At 43.2% G+C, this 19,606-nt stretch overlaps 3 protein-coding genes across 3 annotated transcripts; 1 reads left to right on the top strand and 2 right to left on the bottom strand.

Annotated features, from left to right (window-relative positions):
• The first annotated feature begins 1,698 nt into the window (after positions 1-1,698).
• Positions 1,699-6,904, top strand: LOC127769860 (uncharacterized). Its single transcript, XM_052295522.1, has 3 exons — positions 1,699-1,882; positions 6,406-6,519; positions 6,653-6,904. Exons 1-3 carry the CDS (start codon positions 1,771-1,773, stop codon positions 6,697-6,699), a joined length of 273 nt encoding a protein of 90 aa, XP_052151482.1. The 5' UTR covers positions 1,699-1,770; the 3' UTR covers positions 6,700-6,904.
• A 1,153-nt stretch (positions 6,905-8,057) lies between these two features.
• On the bottom strand, positions 8,058-12,054 carry LOC127769859 (uncharacterized). Its single transcript, XM_052295521.1, has 2 exons — positions 11,641-12,054; positions 8,058-11,284 (listed from the first exon to the last, which is right to left on the bottom strand). The coding sequence occupies exon 2, from the start codon at positions 11,110-11,112 to the stop codon at positions 8,905-8,907; it is 2,208 nt and encodes a 735-aa protein (XP_052151481.1). The 5' UTR covers positions 11,113-11,284; positions 11,641-12,054; the 3' UTR covers positions 8,058-8,904.
• A 2,220-nt stretch (positions 12,055-14,274) lies between these two features.
• LOC127771401 (protein NUCLEAR FUSION DEFECTIVE 4-like) lies at positions 14,275-18,635 on the bottom strand. The gene is made up of 3 exons (XM_052297311.1): positions 17,657-18,635; positions 15,332-16,257; positions 14,275-14,974 (listed from the first exon to the last, which is right to left on the bottom strand). The coding sequence occupies exons 1-3, from the start codon at positions 17,990-17,992 to the stop codon at positions 14,476-14,478; spliced, it is 1,761 nt and encodes a 586-aa protein (XP_052153271.1). The 5' UTR covers positions 17,993-18,635; the 3' UTR covers positions 14,275-14,475.
• Between the last annotated feature and the right edge of the window lie 971 nt (positions 18,636-19,606).

Raw genomic sequence — 19,606 nt, 5'->3', positions numbered from 1 at the left:
CTATTTTAGTTTAACCAAATTTATAAAAAAAAGAGTTGCATGTCTCCTCGTCGATGGTGCCAGCAGCGATATTGGAGTGGGCTGGTGATGGCAGGCAGCAGTTCCTATTCCCCTTGAGGATACTCTTCTCCCTCTCCCTGTGGGCCTCCATGAGCGTCGCCTCCAGCAAAGCCTTCTCATTCGCCTCGAGCTCGATGTTCGAGAGCTTGTCCCCGACATTGAAGTTCGATGCTTAAAGGTTCTAATTAGAATTAATAGAAGTCGTAGCGGACATGTAAGCAAGTAAAGTACAGGGGAAAAAAGTAAGTAGTATAGATGGCCATTCGGCCCGGCCTAGGCACAGGCTAGGCATGACCCAAGAAGAATCAACCTGTCTATTGCTCTCTATTCTTTGTGTCGTGCCTTATATATGATTGAAAATAAGTCTAATGTGCATCCCTAAACTTCGTATCAGGCCTGGCTGTGTCGGCCCATCGTGCCGGTGGGGAAGCCTAGGCACGGCCCAAAGGTCGGGCTGGGTCGGCACGGGCACGACCCCCCAGTCGGGTCGTGCCGTGCTTGGGCCGGGCCAAATGCCGTGCCTTGGGCCGGACCGTTGGGCCTCGGGCCTTATGGCTATCTATAAGGAGTATTGGCTGGTATGACTTTTAAAAATTGAAAATCCGATGATGGTAATGTTTGACTTTTACATTGAGAAAACCATTTAACTAAATTTGAATAAAAATATGTGTAAAAAAATTAGATAATTTTGTATGGGTGCTAGTCATACTAGTTTGGATGTAGACAAATTTTGCTATAGAACACCTAAATTTTGTGTAATTTACTGAAAGACATTGAAAAAACGTGTCATGGCAGAAAAACATCCCAAAAAACTAATAATTTGCTAGAGGGCACTTTCGAGTCAATTGGATTGATAAATTCTTAAGAAAGACTAGATTGCCCCTCAGACCAAATGCTTCAAACATGATTTTAAAGTAAAAAACTACGAAATTATGCAACTTTAAATTTGCTATCACCCCAAATACATCACTAGTATACATTATATTTTATCTTCGCTCTAGTCTCAGCTCAAAAGCTTTTGACCATTCTTGTCTTTTTGAAGAATTTCTCTCTCCAATTGAGCCGAAAGTATCATCCAGCAAATTACCAGTTTTTAAGAGCGTCTTTCATCTGTGACATGGTTTTTTTATGTCTGCCAGCAAATTACACAAACTTTGAGTATCCTGTAGCAAATTTTACCTTGTACTCCCTCTGTACTCGTAAAAGAAGTCGTTTTGGATAGCGACACGATCTCCAAGACACAACTTTAACTTCTTGTTTCTATAAAAATATTTGTTGAAAAGTGATATATGTATACTTTTATGAAAGTATTTTTCAAGACAAATCTATTTATATAAAATTTATATTTTCAAACTCAACAACTTGAGAGTTATTCATGATTTATATTCCCAAGGTTTGACTTAAACATTGTTCTAAACGACTTCCTTTACGAGTACGGAGGGAGTATGTATAATATATCATGGTGAAAGTCTTTATAATAGGAGCACATCTCAACCGTTGGATCGGGCGCAAGCAAACGGTCAGGATCAGACGAAGGGAGCAAACGAGCGAGCAACCCAGCCCCCAAGGCCCGGCCCATCACTGAAAGGCAAGGAGAGGCCCAAAGCAACAAAACCTAACCAAACCAAACCCCTCCCTCCTCGCGGCGTCTCTCTCTCTTTCTCACCCACCCAACCCCAACTCTACACGCACGCGGCGACAGCGAGAGAGATGAGCACCGGCGGCGGCGGCGGAGGGGCGGTGAAGACGCCCTCGGACTTCCTCAAGTCGATCAGGGGACGCCCCGTCGTCGTCAAGCTCAACTCCGGCGTCGACTACCGAGGTGAGTGTCTCTCTCCCCTCTACAGTCTACACCGCTAAACCAGAAGAACCCTAAGCACCCGCGTTTACTCCCTCTCAGATATACTATAATCTGTCTCCTGAAACTTAGAGGCTTTCTGGTTAGTTTCCCCCACTTTTGGGGAGTTTTAGGTGCGCTAAATTGTGACTCATTGCTAGATCCCCATCATAAAAAAGAGAAGAAAATTTATTAGAGATTTAATGTGCCAACCATGGCCTTCTTGTTCTAAAAATATCGTCTACTTATTCGATGTTTAAGAGATTTTAGTGTCAACTAAGGTCTCCGGAAACACAAGAGCATGATTCCGATGCGAATCGTTGCTTCTTTTGTGCTTCAAAGCCTTCAGCCCTCAGTGCTTCGATTTAGGTCTCCCCCAACATCTCTGAGTCACAGACATGTCGAATTGGGCAACGATATTTTTCGAAGCACATTTTAATTGCGCAAGGTTTATATGAAGAGAAAATTGGTATTATGCCGCTGAGAGATTCCAAGTTTAAAAAATTCTGTCAGCTCACTTAACCCCACGAAAGCTTCCCCAGTTTCAGTCACCCTTACCCAATCTACCACTTCAGCAGATGCTAACAGTGGCAATCTTGGCCTTCCTTTTCTTGTTGTGTCACCAAGTGCATTCTTCTAGTTGCCGCGCTCAGGCTCAAACACCAATTGGGATTACTAGGCTAATAGCTGGTCATTCATCGGCTTGCGTTAGGGATGAGCAGATAAGAAGGGGGAGAGTGATGAAGGATGCCATAAAGAACTGGAATTTCACTCAGAAAATGCATATAGTTAGCACGCGAATTGTGAAGTTTTAAGTTGTGTAGTGACTTTTGCTCATACTTAAATGTCTGACTGCACAAATTTGTTTTACTACATACTCCGTATACTACTCGAAAAGTCAAATGTGTAATTCTGTTACACTAAACGTTCATGGAGCCATAGGCAGGATCACTTCTGTGGGGACCATCCACATGTGAGGAGCTAATCCCAACCATCTATTTAGCTGACAATGTGTTACATAGATGGCTGGTAACTAACTCCTCACGTGGGCATAGTCTCCATATATGTTTCATCCTGCTGCTTAGTATGTCAAGCATTGTTCATAGCAAGAATTTCCACTCTCATCCTATTTTATTTAAATAAACAATCAATAAGCTTTCGATGTATACCATAAGGATATGTTTAGAATGTAGAAATTTGGCAGGTAGTTGTTTCCCACACTCCAAATGCGGCCCAAACTTGTGGTAGAAGGGAGATTAATCTTCTTATCATCCTGTCCAATTCCCATTGTTTTGCAAGCCCCATACATATGCAAAAAGCATGGACACCTCAAATTGATGAAATAGAGTAGTGGAGTATATCCTTGTTCTTTTTAGCCCATTTAACATTGACACGTGGAACCATGAATTTTCATTTTACAAAGTGATGTACCAGAATTTCATTGCAATCTTATTTATTAGATTAACAATGGACTTATGATCAAATATATCGGATATCTCAATTTTATGAAAATTTTCCAATTCACTGTTGCAATATAATTGTAATAATGGTTGCTACAAAGGAGAGCACAGCTTTAGACATTGTCAAATGGTGTGCACTTTTGGAAGCAGTGTGTTATCTTTGATCAGTCACCAGGTTGCATTTCTTCATTCAGTTCTTTGACAGTAGACTATATCTGGGTGTAGCATGGAGTGTTCGTATTTGTTGATGGCATTTATGCAAAGCTGTCAAGTCCTTGTTTTTAATAAAGAAGCATTATCTGTCATTAGACTGCAGTACTGTAACATTTATTTGTTCACGTGATTTTAATAGTCGATATTTAAAACAGAGATGAAATACCTTATTTATCCAACTTTTTCCTTGCCTCACAATAGTCTGTGTAATAACTCTTTGCATGTCAACATACATTGTTACTCCATATCTTTTGCACAGTCATACTGCAAGAATGCATCACATTCTGTTTCTCTGATGGATACTCTGCATAAGTTAGGAATAATACATAAAAGTTGTGTCTTATTGTTATTTGATGAACATCGCTTATTCTTTTCATCTTCTGCTGTGTACACAAAAATATCATAGTAGATAAATTAAAATGCCTCTAGCTTCGGCGCCGTTCTTCATCAAGGCTCCGAACCGGTGGTGTTCTTCAGCAAGCCGATAGCGCCACGCCACGCCAAGCTCGCCGCCTATGAGCGTGAACTGATTGGACTTGTCCAAGCAGTTCGCCATTGGCGGCCATACTTATGGGGGCGCCGGTTCCTCATCCGCACCGACCATTACAGTCTGCGCTTCCTTCTGGACCAACGTCTATCCACCGTTCCACAGCACCAATGGGCAAGCAAGCTACTCGGCTTCGACTTTGCAGTTGAGTACAAGCCGGGAACAGCAAACGTGGTGGCAGACGCCCTCTCCAGAAGGGACGAACACCTGGCTGAAGCTCTCGCCTTGTCAGCCCCTCAGTTCTCTCTGTTTGATGAACTGCGGCACGAGGTGCTCACGTCGCCCGAGCTGACTGCCATTCGGGATGACATTGCCAAGGGGTCAAAACCGCTGGCCTGGGCGTTCACGGACGGCCTCATCACGTTCAAAGGCCGTATCTTTGTGTCTGCATCATCACCATCCTTGCGGGCCATCCTCGAACTGGCACACGGCCTGGGGCACGAGGGCACGCAGAAGACGCTCTCTCGCCTCCGAGCTGACTTCCACCTCGCACGGGACAGGGCGGTGGTACAAGAGCATGCCCGAGCTTGTTTCACGTGTCAGCAAAACAAGACGGAGCACCTACAACCAGCCGGCCTCTTGCAATCCTTGCCGGTGCCATCGGCGGTGTGGGCCGACATCGCCATGGATTTTGTGGAGGGTCTGCCAAGCGTCCATGGCAAGACGGTCATCTTAACGGTGGTGGACTGTTTCTCCAAGTTTGCCCACTTTATACCATTGGCTCATCCCTACACGGCAACCTCGGTGGCAGCGGCCTTCTTTGCGGAAATTGTTCGTCTGCACGGTGTTCCAGCTTCTATTGTCAGTGATCGAGATCCGGTCTTCACCAGCACTTTCTGGCGGGAGTTGTTCAGATTGGCCGGAGGACGACTGAACTTGTCGTCGGCATTTCATCCTCAGTCTGACGGTCAGTCTGAGGTGACAAACAAGATCATTGCGATGTATCTCCGTTGTCTTACCGGCGATCGGCCGCGGCACTGGCTACGGTGGCTTCCATGGGCGGAGTACTGCTACAACACGTCCTACCAATCATCTCTTCGCACGTCGCCGTTCCGTGTGGTTTATGGCCGTGAGCCGCCTACGCTGCGCGCCTATGAACCGGGATCCACTCGTCTGCCGGCAGTCCAACAGGCGATGCAAGATCGAGATGAATTTTTCGTGAGATTCGTGATCGCCTGGAGCAAGCGCAGCAGACACACAAGTCGGCGTATGATGGCAAGCATCGGGCATTGGAATTCAGTGTGGGCGACTGGGTGTGGCTTCGTTTGCTCCATCGCCCAATTGCTTCGCTCGGGGTCACCGGCCGTGGTAAGTTGGGGCCTAAATTTTACGGGCCGTACAGGGTTGCCGAGCGGATTGGTTCTGTGGCATATCGTCTTCAGCTTCCTCCGGGTGCTCGCTTGCATGATGTGTTTCACGTGAGGTTGTTGAAGCCATTTCGTGGAACTCCGCCAGATTCTGTTCCGCCGTTACCGCCCATTCAACACGGCCAAGTGTGTTTGCAGCCTGCCGCAGTTACGCAGAGTCGATTGGCTCGTGGAGTTCGTCAAGTTCTTGTTCAGTGGAAGGATAAGCCTGCTGCCGAAGCTTCATGGATGCCTTTGGATGAATTTCGCACTCTTCATCCGGATTTTCAGCTCGAGGACGAGCTGCTTCTCCAGGGGGGAGAGATGTCATGTGGGGATTGCAATACAAGCGTCGCAGCAACAGGCGGGCGACGGCAAGGCGTGACGAGGAATAGTTTTTTACTTCTGTTTTGATTCGGTTCAGAGTTTGTTAGATAGTTTGTTAGTTTCTTATTCCGTAAGTTGTTAGGAGTCTATCCTTTAGAATTGCTATATAATCTGTAAGACAGTTTGGTTTTGGAATCAATCAATTACGTGAGATTAATCTGCAGACCTATTCCTGCCTCGCCGGTGCGGTGCCGAACACGGCTCCTCCGCGCCGACGAGGTCCAGGACCGCGTCCTGTTACAGCCTTCAAATACTCCCTCCGCCGTAATCCTCCTTCCAATCTCCTTGCTCGTGACAAGCTCATGTTGGCACTCTATTTTACGTTGAACTCATTTTATTCTCTCCATCCTAGTGGTTAGCTTGGTTGTGTTCATTTGATGGTAACTCATGCACACAATCATTGTATGTTTCTAATTATCAAATGCTGTGCTCAGAAGGGAAAATAGTATGACTTGACAAGTGATACGGAGTTACGGACAATGTCTTAGTTCTTTTTGTAAGTTATGTACGAATATTACCAATTTTCTTCTGACCATTATTTTTCCTGATAATCAGGTATTTTGGCTTGCCTGGATGGGTATATGAACATTGCAATGGAGCAAACGGAAGAGTATGTGAATGGCCAACTCAAGAACAAGTATGGTGATGCCTTCATAAGAGGCAACAATGGTATGTCCTGGACTTAAAGTTAAAACCCCAGTTTTCCCTGTCTGGTTTGCCTGCCTGTGATATTTGTAGAATTTAATCATATTATCTGCCTCAACCGTCTATTCTGATTTTCATGCTCGTTCTCTGAATGCAGTTCTATACATCAGCACTTCGAAGAGGACCCTTACGGATGACGCATAGATCGAGTGGAACAGAGTCGACTGATGTGCTTTTTAACTTCAAAATCGTTAAGCTGATTGGTTGTGATCTCTCTCTGACCCATGCTCGTACCTGCTGTTTTGAGGTGGGAAAATGTATTGCATATTGCTAGACTTATCAGAAACTTCTTTAATGTAACTGTATCAGCTTTGCAAAGAACTTCCGGCCAAGATCTCCAGTTGCGTTTTGACTGTTTTCTCCTGACTCCTGATTCGGCTTTCTGCATGGCTGGACCGCTGGATGCTGATATTGGCAGCCAGCGTTCCCATGTGGATTGTGAATGGTGATCATCCACTATGGCTATATAGGCCCAAGAAGTTCGGCCATTTTGTGCATCATAGAGGCTAATTACCAGTTTTCTAACGATTCGTTTCCTAGCAAAATTTTCTCATCAGCAGGCATTATAAAGTTGTCTGGATATGTGCATGAACAGTGCAATGCAGCAACAAATTAAAGAGTAGAAATCTTTTAGAACTACGATGGTGCTTTGCGTTTATCCATTCCTGTCATCTGCTGGAGTACGAACTTCTGTTCTCAGATTGTTCTTTTTTTCGAAAATGAGCAGTTTCTCAAAATGATGCAGGTTGGAACAAGAAAAATACTACGATCAACAGCAATGCTAAACAACAGTTGACATCACTACCCTACTCAAACCCAAATCAACTACTATGTGGTACTTCATCTTTCACTTTCAGGTTGCCGACCTGAGTGGCCAGGGATGTCTGGTTCATCCTTGTGCCTGATGTATTCTGTCTGGAGAGAGCATAGCAGAGCAGAGTGCTTTCCACTCTGACACAGATTTATCTGCAACCGTTTGGATGTAACCGGCCATTTTAGCTTCAAAACAATCCAACTTTCTGACTGTCTCGAGGACTCGATCTTCAGTGGATGATATGGATAAGATTTGTGTTTCCATCAGCAAGTCTGTTGCTCCCAATCTAATCTCTCTGAATTAGTATTTCTTTCTCATCATTATTCATCAATACATCCACTTCATACTGCCTGTGTGGTTTAATTATTTGTGACCCTTTGAAAGCTTTTGCATCCATTATTGGTGTCTCATCTTTGGTGCTCATACATGTCTTTTCAAGCCCTTTTTTTTCTCTTAATAATAGGCTAGGGCATACAGTGAGTGGCCAGTAATCCTTATTACAACATCTATCCAGATATTTGTTGGACAAAAGCTCTTGCAAACTATGTACTGCGTGCATAGCATGATCCTCCACTTTTTTCATTAAAAATAATTGGCATGCACATGCTTCAATCAGTAAAATAAAAAGATAAACAGTGAAAGCTGGCACAGTTACATATAAATTAGTTAACTGAGCACAGGAAGCAAGTTGAAATCATTCACATTATTTCTTCTGAATTGATTTACATATTGTTTTTTGCAAGGATCTACGAAACTTGGCTATTACCATTAATTCAAGAAGAGTAATAACAGCATGAACATAGTAATCCCTAGATAATAGAAATAAAACATCATACACTGACAGCACCACAGAATATTACGAGTTTATACTTTGATACACCATCCATCAGCATAATGATTTCATGTCCATATTTTCGATCAGATCAAGCAACAAAAGAAGAATGTAAAATAGAAAAAAAAATCTACTAAAATATAATGATATTAAAAATTTCGAACTGGTCCTCAGAATTTAACTAGAATTTCGAATCATCACGTTCAACATTATAGGGATGAATTACTATAGATTAAAGGAAGTACAACATCTTAATAAGTAAACCAGTACACAAACTCGGGTACATGGGGAAGCCTAGTGGTTCTCCCCTCAAATTCAGCTGTGGATGCAGAGCGCCGTACCTTAAAGAGTGACAAACAAGTAGCACCTTCAGCGATTCATGAGGCTTCTTAGCTTCCGTTGACTAATAGCCTCAGCAAGCACCACTTGGTCGCCTCGTCAATTGCCAAAACTGGCCTCCAAATAGTCTTTTACTCTCAGGAAGATATCCGTATTGCAGTAAAACCAAAATGTTAGAAAATGCCTAAGAATTATGTCAGAATTCTGCGACATAAGCTGCTTGCCCTGGTAGAGTTGTCCAAGTCATCAGCCAAAAATAAGATGACATACTAGAACTTAAGTGACCAACAAATGTTGAGTTCAGTGAAGTGCATTTGACAGTTGAGACATCCAAGCTATCTTCAGTGTTCATAGTTGCCCTCTTCTACTTAGCAGGTTGTGTTGCTGTATCTTCCGTAACTTCTGTAATGACCTTAAGAAGGTCCACTGGAGTTGCTGCAGGGTCCAGCTCGTGGCAACCTTTTGGGGCATTGTTGCCTTCTTCCCCAGTCAGCAGGCGAGAAGGAACCCGATGTGAGAATCGGAAAAGCTCTTCCTTTGGTATCCTCCTGGCCTCTTTCGGATCCATATGCCTATGGAACACAGCTTTGAAACCAGCAACCTTCAGCAATGGGATGACTGTCAGCCCTTGCTCATCAGTGAAATCATCAATAACTTCTACTATCTCATACTTGTATATCACATCATCAGGTGTTAACTCATTCCAGTCAGGAGACCAGTTTCGGTATAAAGCCCATGTATCACCTTTCTGAGGAACGATCCTGATAATCCCACGGGGGCCTTTAGTCCAGCTGACTTTGTGCGAAAATATGTTGACTGTTTCAGAAATCTGGTATCTCCCAACCCTGAAATCACCACATGTCTTCTGAAAACCAGAGGCAACCCAGCTTATTGGTGCCAGTTCACTGTTGGACTTGGAGTTGAGGAAACTCATGCGGATTCTGAAAGGTCTCATTGAAAGAACTTTCTGAACCATTGCATACAGACGAGGCATACCATCCTCACTATCATATGTAGCCCATACTTGATCACTATCAAAAGCACGCTCTGTGCGATCCTTGTCAAAATCATGAAAGTCAGGATCTGGGACATCAATTGACACCGGAACACGCCTCTGTTCCGGGTTCTTTTCATCAACCGTAGGTGCTTGGGTATCAACACTTCTTGAGCTGCATTGCTTGAGCCCTTTGACATGTTTGTCAGAGAGGCCCCCATTCTGCTTTATGTTGTTATCACTGGGATATACCTTTCCTTGCGATTTTCCTCTCTCTGCAAGCCGTGACGATGAGGTGATGTTCCACTCCTGTAATTTTTCCTGGATGGCAGCCTTGGCTTTCTCAATAAGTAGAGCCCGTGTATCAATCTGAGAAATCTCTCTCAAAACGTTTGCTCTTCTTCCACTCACTGCAGATCTCAACTTTTCCCCTGAAGTGCCATTGACTTGTGCCACTGCCACGTCAGTGAAAGCAGTTGTTTCTGTGCTGGCAGCTACAGTTTCTCTGTTATCTCCACCAAAATCCATAGTAGTGTAACCATCATTACTATGCCTTCTCCTCTTTGAAAACCGGCCACGCCTTGAATTAGTTCTCTCATGGCCATATGAATTGCCAGTAGCAGAATAGTTGTAACTGTAGCTCTCTTCATGTTTCCTTTTCGGTTTCTCCAAGGCCTGGGTACCGTATGCATTTGTACCAGCTGCAGGTGTTGTCTTGGAGTACTGATTCCATTGGAAGCTTTGGTTGTTGTAGGAATCATAAGTACCATCTTGCTGGTAACCCCCATGCCCTGTCCCCGGAATGCTAGAAGTCCTGCTTGTCGAGCCATATGAATGCTTGGTGGAATTGTTATTCTGCGGCTGCTGTTTGGTTGACCATGAGAATGAAGAACTGCTCCCGTTGCAAGGAAATCCAGTCTCTACTGCCAAGAATGCATGATGGCAGTTTGGACACAGAAGATTATGGTTAAGATAAATTCTCAAGTACTCATACTGCATCCGGCAGCGATTGCAGGACGTCCAGAAAGTATCAACCCCCGCAGGACGTGTAGTAGCCTCAGCAGCGGCGGCTGCAGCTGCTGCTGCCGCTGCTGCAGCAGCCGCATTCTTTCGAGCTCTCTTGTTTGCCTTCTTATCATAAGTATACATGCCATTGGTTACATTGACAACAGAATGATCCTTCCTCTTCTGATCATATAACACCTTCTTGCTATTATCAGACAGCACACTCCACGCCTCGGAGATAAGCTTAAAGGCCTCCTCCGCGCCAACGGACTTGTTCTTGTCGGGGTGCAGCTGGAGAGCCAGCTTCCTGTACTGCTTCTTCACTTCCTCTTCGTCTGCAAAGGCGGTCAGAGACAAGATCCGGTACCAGTCGCTCTCTCCGTCGATCTTGGACTCCGCGGCGAGATGAACCTCGAGCGTCGACACCATCTGGGATATCCCCTCGAGGGACGGGCAGAGGTTCTGCGCCTTGATCGCGTACTTGCGCGCGCCCCTGATGTCGCGCGAGTGGAACCTGCTCTCCGCGACGCCTCTCGCTTTGATAGCCTCATCCATATTGTAGTCCACGTTCATCTCCACTCCACCCTTTGGACTTGACTTGGCAAAAACAGCAGCAAGACAGACTGACGACTAGTGCAGAAAAAACAAAAAAAGAACAGCGAGCCCAGGGAATTGAACAGGTGCTCAATGCGCTGCAATACTCTTCATCTAACTCGAACAATTACGATACTTCAGCTGATTTGATCTGCAGGTAAGCAGGAAATGGTCAGAAATCTAAGGTGGAAATGAAGAGGAAAAATCAAGAATCAGCTCACTGAAGCTGAGTTTGTGAGACCCAACAGCATGTAAACAAAAAAAAAAAAAAGAAACACACACACACACACACACAAATCAAATCAGGGGCGGATATAAAAACTTTGTAGTTGAACCCCCAAACTTTTTGGGGATCCCACAAAACAAAACTGTAGTACTACTTGTATTAAAAGGTTAAGGCAAAATTAAGAGAAAAAACCTCCAGATCTAGAAGAACAAGAACAAGAGAAGCTAGGGTTAACGCGAGCAAATTCGAGACCAAAAAAAAAAAAGTGACAGGATGCTCACCAGGATGCCCCCCAGCTTCGCGAGACGGAAGATCGGCGCAGCTCGCGAGGAGACGAGACGAGATCGGAGAGCTTCTCCAAGAAAGGAAAGCTTCAAGCTCAAACCCTAGCCGGCCCCAAGCCCCAAGCCCCCCAGATCTGCCGCTCGCCGCCACGGCCGGCGGCGAGAAACACCTCGATCGAGAGCCAAGAAAGAGGCGGTGGGGGGGGATTCGTCGATTCAGCGCGCACCCATGCGGATCAGCTCGTCGGCTCGCAAAAAAAATTTGCAAATTTTTTTTTCCTGCCCCCGAATTTTTATTTTCTTTCGAGGGAGAAGAGAAGGGAGGAGCAGCAAAAGCTCTAAAAAATGAAAGCTTTTTTAGCTCAAGACTTTTAGTCAAAGCCCCAAATTTTGTGTAATACCAAATGGGAGAGAGAAGGGCAGTAGCAGTAGCAGTAGAAAAAGAGTAGGTCAGGCTGTCCCTGTAAAAAAAAACAAATATATATATATAAATTATTCCACTTTTGTTTTTTGTTTGCCTTAAAAGTTTCAAACTTTGCCCTTGGTGCCCCTCAAATTAAATTCTCCTCAACTGTACAGGCTCAAGCCATAAACCAAAGGACTTTTCTGGCATCTCAAGTTTTTTGTTTTTGTTTTTGTTTTCTGAATGGAAATAGGTGTGCAAATCTTATGGCTGCTGATTTATCTGTTGATATTTTTTTTAAAAAAAAAGAGTTGAATGGATTTTATTTATTGTTTTTTTGATGGAGATTTGATGTTAACATAGGGGCACAACCACATGGGAAAGTGTCCTAAATATCCTCAGGTGGGCCCCCACCACACACACACACACAAAGAACTCGTAATGTACTTGTATACAGGTAGTATACGTATACGCATGCGTGAGTGACACTTTAATAAGGGGCTATTTGTGTAAAATCGCACTAGGTCCTAAGTTGGATCAAATCAGATGTCAGGGATATTTTAGGTATTTCCTGTAGGTATTATGCTTAGGGTTTAAAATCACAACCACCCAACTAAACAGAAAAAGTTCCCTCCCCTCCTTAACCCTAATAACAATAATAATCAGAATAATAATATTATTTTTTCCTCACTCCAGAGAAGATACCTTGTGTGTGTGCATGCCTGTGTGAGAGAACCTTTTTTCCCCAAAATGTGGGACCCACTTATTGTTACTCCTCTTTAAGCACTCCCCTCTCTACATCATCACTCACCAGCACTTTGTACTGGTATCTGAGAAAAAAATGTGACTATTGCACTAGTACAAAAAGAAATATCTCCTGTTGGTTTTAGCACAAACTAAACACATCAGCTGGGTCACTTCACTTCACTTCCTGTGTCATTTGCAGCAGATCAGAAAAATGTTAAGGGGTAGTGTCCTGACAGGATTATTAAGGCACTAATCTGGATCATCTGATGTTGCAAAAGAAGAAATGATAAACTGCCACTCTTTGTTCAAGAATGCAGTTTGGTTTCTGAATTCTGGTAAGGAGAAAAGGCGGCAACAGCAAAGCAGTTGAATGAATCTTTGGTATCACACACTCTGTAGATGGAGCCTGACGATGCCAGCCCGCTATCATGCAGAGACTGTAACTGAACATTAATTAAGAACACACTTAAAGACTGCCATACTAGTTCAGAGGTAAGAGTAGTTGAACACAGTAGAAAAAAAAACAGCAGCTGTTGAGGATTGCAGTAATGTGGTGTTGTTGCTGCTACTGCTGCAGAGCTGGAGCTGTCAAGCAGATGATGATCTTGATGCACTTACACAAGTAAACTTCAGAATCTTGGAGAAGTAAACATGCACACAAGAGAAAAATGTGGAAGCTGTTTCATAGCTAGTGGTATGAGTTAAGAGCAGAGATCTGAGCAAAATTGTGTTTCCCTCAATCCATGGTTTGGTTCAGAGATTCATTTGGTTGTCAGTAGCAGCCAGAATCAGTTGTTATAATGGCAGACATAAAATGGAACTGAAATTACTGGACATGAAGATCACTAAGATACACATGCTATGTTACATTATATTCAGAAGCTTAGGCAATCTACAATATATAAGAATCATAGTTTTTTAGCAACAGTAAATGGAAACAAACTGCAGCTTCTCCTTAGGTTAAACTTCCACAGAAATGACAATGTTCAGTACTAGCAGCTAGCTATAGCAAGAGCAATATGGTAGCACACAAGAGTTCCCAATTGATGTGATCCAGCTTCATAACGGAATTAAAGTTTTAAGGAAGGTGCAAATCAAGTACTAGAATTTTACAGACTTTCATATAAAGAAGCTGCAACAATAAAAAGGGTTGGAGTGAAGGTGCTTACTGTTGTTCCAGGTCCCAATCTTGGTTGATTCTTGATCCTTTTCTCTTGCAGCTGTTCTTCCAAACTAAAATTTTATCTAGACCAAAGAAAAATGGAAAGATATGCAAGAGGCAACATTATAATATTGCCTGGAAGAAAGCAAAGTAAGCAACAGCTTAACTTTTCAGCTTTGCTAAAATCATTGAAGATGCGTTCATGAACAAAAGGATACTATATCAGTATTTTGCAACTAAAAGATAAGAGATTCATGTATGGAAAAAAAATACATGAGTATGCAACTATTTTTCTGATTGCAAGTACAGGCTCTTAAAATATAAAGAATGCCCCATGATCATTACTTTATAGTGCATGTAAACTTCCACTTGGGAATAGCTATTCTTACAATACAATCTCTGAAATGATCTGAAACTTTACAGGTAGACTTTGTGTATCTTGAATCATGTACACAATAATACAGGTAACATGGAACAACAAAAGGGGGATTCACCATCTTCTATCCATGGAAATTTCAAGTCAGCGGACAGCTCGATAGAGGTTAGCATACACTCGCTTGGTCCTGTGAACGACGATGAGGCTAAGGCCAGCTCCAACAATGCAGAATGCTGACATGATCAATGAGCTGACAAAGAAGCAAACAGCTCCTTCACACTTCAGAGGACCCTCTGCGAGGAAGCTCATGTCGAAAAGAGATCGTCCAGACAAAGAACTCTGGTGGTGCGCTTGCTTCTCAGCTTCATAGTCATACAAGTTACTAGCGATGACACCTGAGAAGATCAGTGACCCTGTGGGGTTTGCTACTGTGAGAAAATTGTACATTGCGCCGAAGTGTTTTACACCGAAAAGTTCAGAGACAGCAGCTGGCACAATAGCCCAATGAGCTCCATATCCAAGCCCAACCAGGAAGGTTGCCACATATATGGTTCCAGGCCAAGCCATTGCAAAGAGGAAATGCCCAGCAGCCATCAGGATCTGAGCAAAAGCCAGTGCTATGTGCCTTGGGTATGTACGTTCCCTGATCAGAACAATACTAAGTAAATATATGGTGAAAAAAACACTAACTATTGATATTAATCAGTCAAAAATACGCAAATTCATATCATGATTAGTGTGACAAGACAACTGAAAAATATATGTGCAGGGGAAAAAAAAGGATAACTGAAGATATAGCAAGGAAATTGACACTGTGGAGCAGACTCTGTATTAACAGACAAGTGTGCTATGTCCTAGCCAAAAAAAATAAATTATGGATTGAAGTAAAAATAAACCCAAAATAAAGAGGTTTTTATTTTTAGTGTGAGATGATAGAAACAATTTTGAATGTACTAACAGCGAATGCTAGGCTAAAATGAAGATTTTGTAGTGTCCACACCTGACAATATTCTCAGAGAAGTAGCCACCTCCGACACGACCAAGGAAATTCCATATGCTCGTCAATGAAACAAAGATATGGGCGTCTTTGTACCCAACAGCCTGGCTCATCTGACCCAGGTTGTCGATCACTGTCAACCCTGATCCCGAGCCAAGCAGAAGCGATAACCAAATTAGCCAAAAATCAGCCTTGACCAATGCCTGCATCAGGGTGAAGTTCTCTCCTCGGTGCGGTCGCCTCCTGATTCTAACACCACCTCGTGCTGCAGCTTGCACTAGCCTGGCCTGCAATTCTGCAATCCTCTTCCTTCTTTCAGATGGGGGCAATGAATCAATTTCTTTAGGCTTCTCGTCTTCCACCTCACTTAAAAATACATCTGGCTCTTTTTCTTGTGAAGTACTTGCCTGTCCTTTTGATGGTTCAGCCAGGAGAGCCTCCTCCATCGGATGTTCAGTTTTTGACGAAAATGTCAAGGTCACAGGAATTGCAATTGGTAAAATAAGCAGGATGAAAAGAACCGCCGTGATAAAAACTAGCATATTGTCACTCAGCTGCACAAAATCTTGAACGAGCATGACACCGACCAGATATGAAGCAAGGAGCAAACAAATGGTGTAGATGAACATGAAGCTGTTATTGTCGGATGGTCGCACCTGACGGTGACCTCCAACAGGCCTAATTACAAACATCAGGCCAATGGCAACCAATGACGGTCCAACCGCAACCATGAAGACAAGTGTGGCATGGTCAGGTGTGTGCAATACTGCAAACAGTTGAGTCAGAATAGCACTGCTTAGGCCAGCAAATCCTTTAAGGATACCCACTGTTGGGCCCCTGCTCTTTGGGAAGTTCTGAATGCATGTCACAAGTGAAGCTGTGTTGAAGTATGTCTCGCCATTGGTTCCAACAAAGATAAGAAGGCACATCTGGATAAAGAAACAGTGACAGATTATATTTCAGCTGTAATATAAAATCGTACAATTGCTTAAGTTGGGTACTTGTATTATTCATTTGATCATGTAGAATTGGGGGATATGAACATAAACAGGATGGAAAGTACAGGATTCCCTGTTTAATCCATATAATTTAGTAATATCAGGTAGTAACAGCATTTGTTGGTTAATTTAATATGACAAGTCAATGCTATTCTATACAATTCTTTTTGTTGAACATGGGCACATGTCATATTAAACTGGATTTATTCCATAAATCAAAGAAATATGAAAACAACAGTACAAATAAAATCATTCTGCATGGCAAGACAAAAAAAAAATCATGGATTAAACCATCCCCAATTGAACACTCAACCCCTCATCCCTTAGAAAAACATGCAAATTATTTTTATAAACTAGTTGTTAACTTACAAGTTATAAGCACCATCCACTCAAACACCAAAACCTTGCAATGTTGTGTGGACACACACGAGGATAAAGGTGAAGATTCATGGTTTCAAATTCAGATTTTCCAATAAAAATTCACAATGTGGCAAAGCTGTGTGCATACTCGTGACAATATAACGCACTCATGCACTGTACGTGGCACAATCACTTCCTCTTTCATGGAATTTGGATGGACACATCATGCTAAATTTAGGAAGTCAAACCTGACCACTTTACCATCCGAAAAGAAGATGAAAAAAAAAATGTATATAAGCAGATCAAGAGAGTTTGGCTACAAAAGCAACATGCCAACACTCAACAGGTTACTTCGGAATTGATATGAACCTCCACTACATTGATGTCATTATGAAATGTATCTGGTTAACAGCTGAAGAAACAAAAGGGATGCATATGGCCAACATAAAGTGACAAAGTCACCCAAATAAGAATACATCAAGAATATACCATCACTGCTTCGCTGGTCCAGAAATTCGATTGGTTAGTTTCACAAGTAATCCGGTGCTTAAAAAAATCATCCATACACCTTCGATCTAATCTAAGATCTATCCTCCACGCCATTTTCCCCAACCCATCCCATTCAGCTACGGATTATATAAATCATACGCTTTGCTGTCACCATCTCATATTAGGCCCCACCTTCTTCACAATTCCTACTACTCCTTATCCGATCAAGAGGAGAACAATCACAAAAACATTTGGTTCCTGATGAATTTGACAAGCAACAAATAGACAACTTGTACAGTAATTTAATAAGCAATCTTCAGAGCTCATCACCAACAGTACAAGCTAACTAAGCTAACATTGCAATCTTGAGTTTCAATTGATCAATCAATCAAATCAAGGGATTCCACCACGAGCAAAGCAATCCAAGAACCGAAAATCAAATCCAAGAACAACCAATCCATTGGCCATTGCAAAGTAGTACCATGGAGAGGGGCAGCGCAGGGAGCTGCCTGGTGACGATGAGCCAGAGCCAGCCGTAGCCGAGGAAGTTCTGGGCGGCGCCGACGAGCAGCATCGCCCAGGCGGGCAGCGTGGCGGAGAGCGTCCCGGCGAGGAAGCCGACGCAGTCGCCGAGGTCCTTGGCGACGCCGAGCGCCGCCACCTGGCGCTGGTTGTACCCCAGCGCGGCCTTGACAACCGGCGAGATGGCCCCGAAGAGGTACCCGATGCCGGCCATGGACTGCAGCCACATTGCCGCCACGAACACCAGCCACCTGTTCGTCGCGAACGCCCTCACCTTCTCCCCTACCTTCCCCATCTCGCCGGATTCGTAGCTCCCCCTCTCTTTCTTTATCCACGAATTGGACAAAGCAAAAAAATGGATGGAATTCGATACGCAGATTTTTGAAGCGAAGAACAAGAAATCTGCTCGGATGGAAACTAAATACTGAACCTGGGGATTGGCAGAAATTGCTAAAAGGAAAAGATCAAACAAGTAATAATATTTAATTTCTTTCTTTCGAAGAAGAAGAAGAAGCAAAGAATCGAGGGGGGGACAGCAAGATGATGGAAGGATTGAAAGGCGAGGCCTTCCACCCACACAGAGAAACAGGACACAAAATTCCAGGAGAAAAAGGCACCAATCGGAGCAAAATATATATCGACGAGATTCAACACGATGTTGGAGGAAGGAAAGCCTTTTCTTTTCTTCTCTTTCCTTTTTCCGGTGACAGCACGGCAATCGCCTCCAAAAAATCGGATGGTGTCGAGCAAAGCAGCACCAGAACAAGAACCGGACAGGCGGAGGAAGAGGAGGAGGAGGAAGAAGAGGGATAGGCCGGAAATGGAGATGGCCTCGATCGAGCTAGCTGCCTACGCCTACGGGAGGATGCAGCTGTTGGCACTAGCAGCAGCAGCAGCTGGTGAGGCGTTTCATCGCCATTTATATTTATATGGATGGATGGATATGAGCTCCACGGCGATGATGTCGGCTCTGTCACTGTGTGTGACGATGATTGCCCGATATTTAAGGAGGGCCAGGTGCGGTCCAATCTGGCATGCTCGTTCTCGGATCTGTGGCCGTGCAGTTTTGTTACCAGTTCGCTCTATTTCAGAATATAGCAGCAATCTAAAATCGGATATGATGTATTTTATTATATTTATAATAAATTTATATATTAGAATACATCGTATTCGATTACAAATTACTATATTATGAGATATTGGGAGTATGCAAGCTCAGGGATGCTTTCTTCATTCTAATCCTATTATTGTTTTGAGTTTGTCGGAGATAATAGGATTAGTGTGATGTAAGGAAAGGGGACGGCCCGGCCGAGCTAATAAGAAAAGCGTTTACTGGACTTATTTTTTCACTTATGCTTATATTTATCAGTCAAAATTTAAATTTTCAACATTAAAATTGGAGTTGATTTTAAAGTTTTTTTCATCAAAGTTTATTTTTCAGTCTTTACTTTTAGATGTGTGTGTATATATATATATATAAAGTTTTATTTATAATTTTTTTTAAATATACCGTTTCGCTTATACTTAAAACCAGCCAAACGATGAGGCCATTCGTGTCTCCTCGTCTTGTTGTCTTCATCTTCTTGGATAGTGGTGAAGCCAGCGAGCTAAGCGAGAGATCATGTACGTTTAGAGTTTAGTGGTTAATTTCCGGCGATTCGGTCACGGCCGATGCCATAGCACGAGTCCTGTTAGATTTGATGGTCGCTTGATCGGTCCAAGAGCTACCTCTGATAGTGTTGGTCGACTTCATATTTATTATGCCTAAATATGTTGCTGTTATGTTTCTATTCTCAATAACCCAAAGTAAATAACCATTTTTATGAGTATCGGATCTATTCATGCAGATCTTTCAAAATTAGGATTTCTCGAAAAACTTTTTTTTTGGTTGGTATGGTTTACATGAACA

Source organism: Oryza glaberrima, chromosome 4 (assembly GCF_000147395.1).
Source record: "Oryza glaberrima chromosome 4, OglaRS2, whole genome shotgun sequence".
In the NCBI taxonomy this organism is placed as follows: domain Eukaryota; kingdom Viridiplantae; phylum Streptophyta; class Magnoliopsida; order Poales; family Poaceae; genus Oryza; species Oryza glaberrima.
The sequence above is the reverse complement of the archived record's forward strand: the minus strand, read 5'-3'. Positions and strand labels throughout refer to the sequence as shown.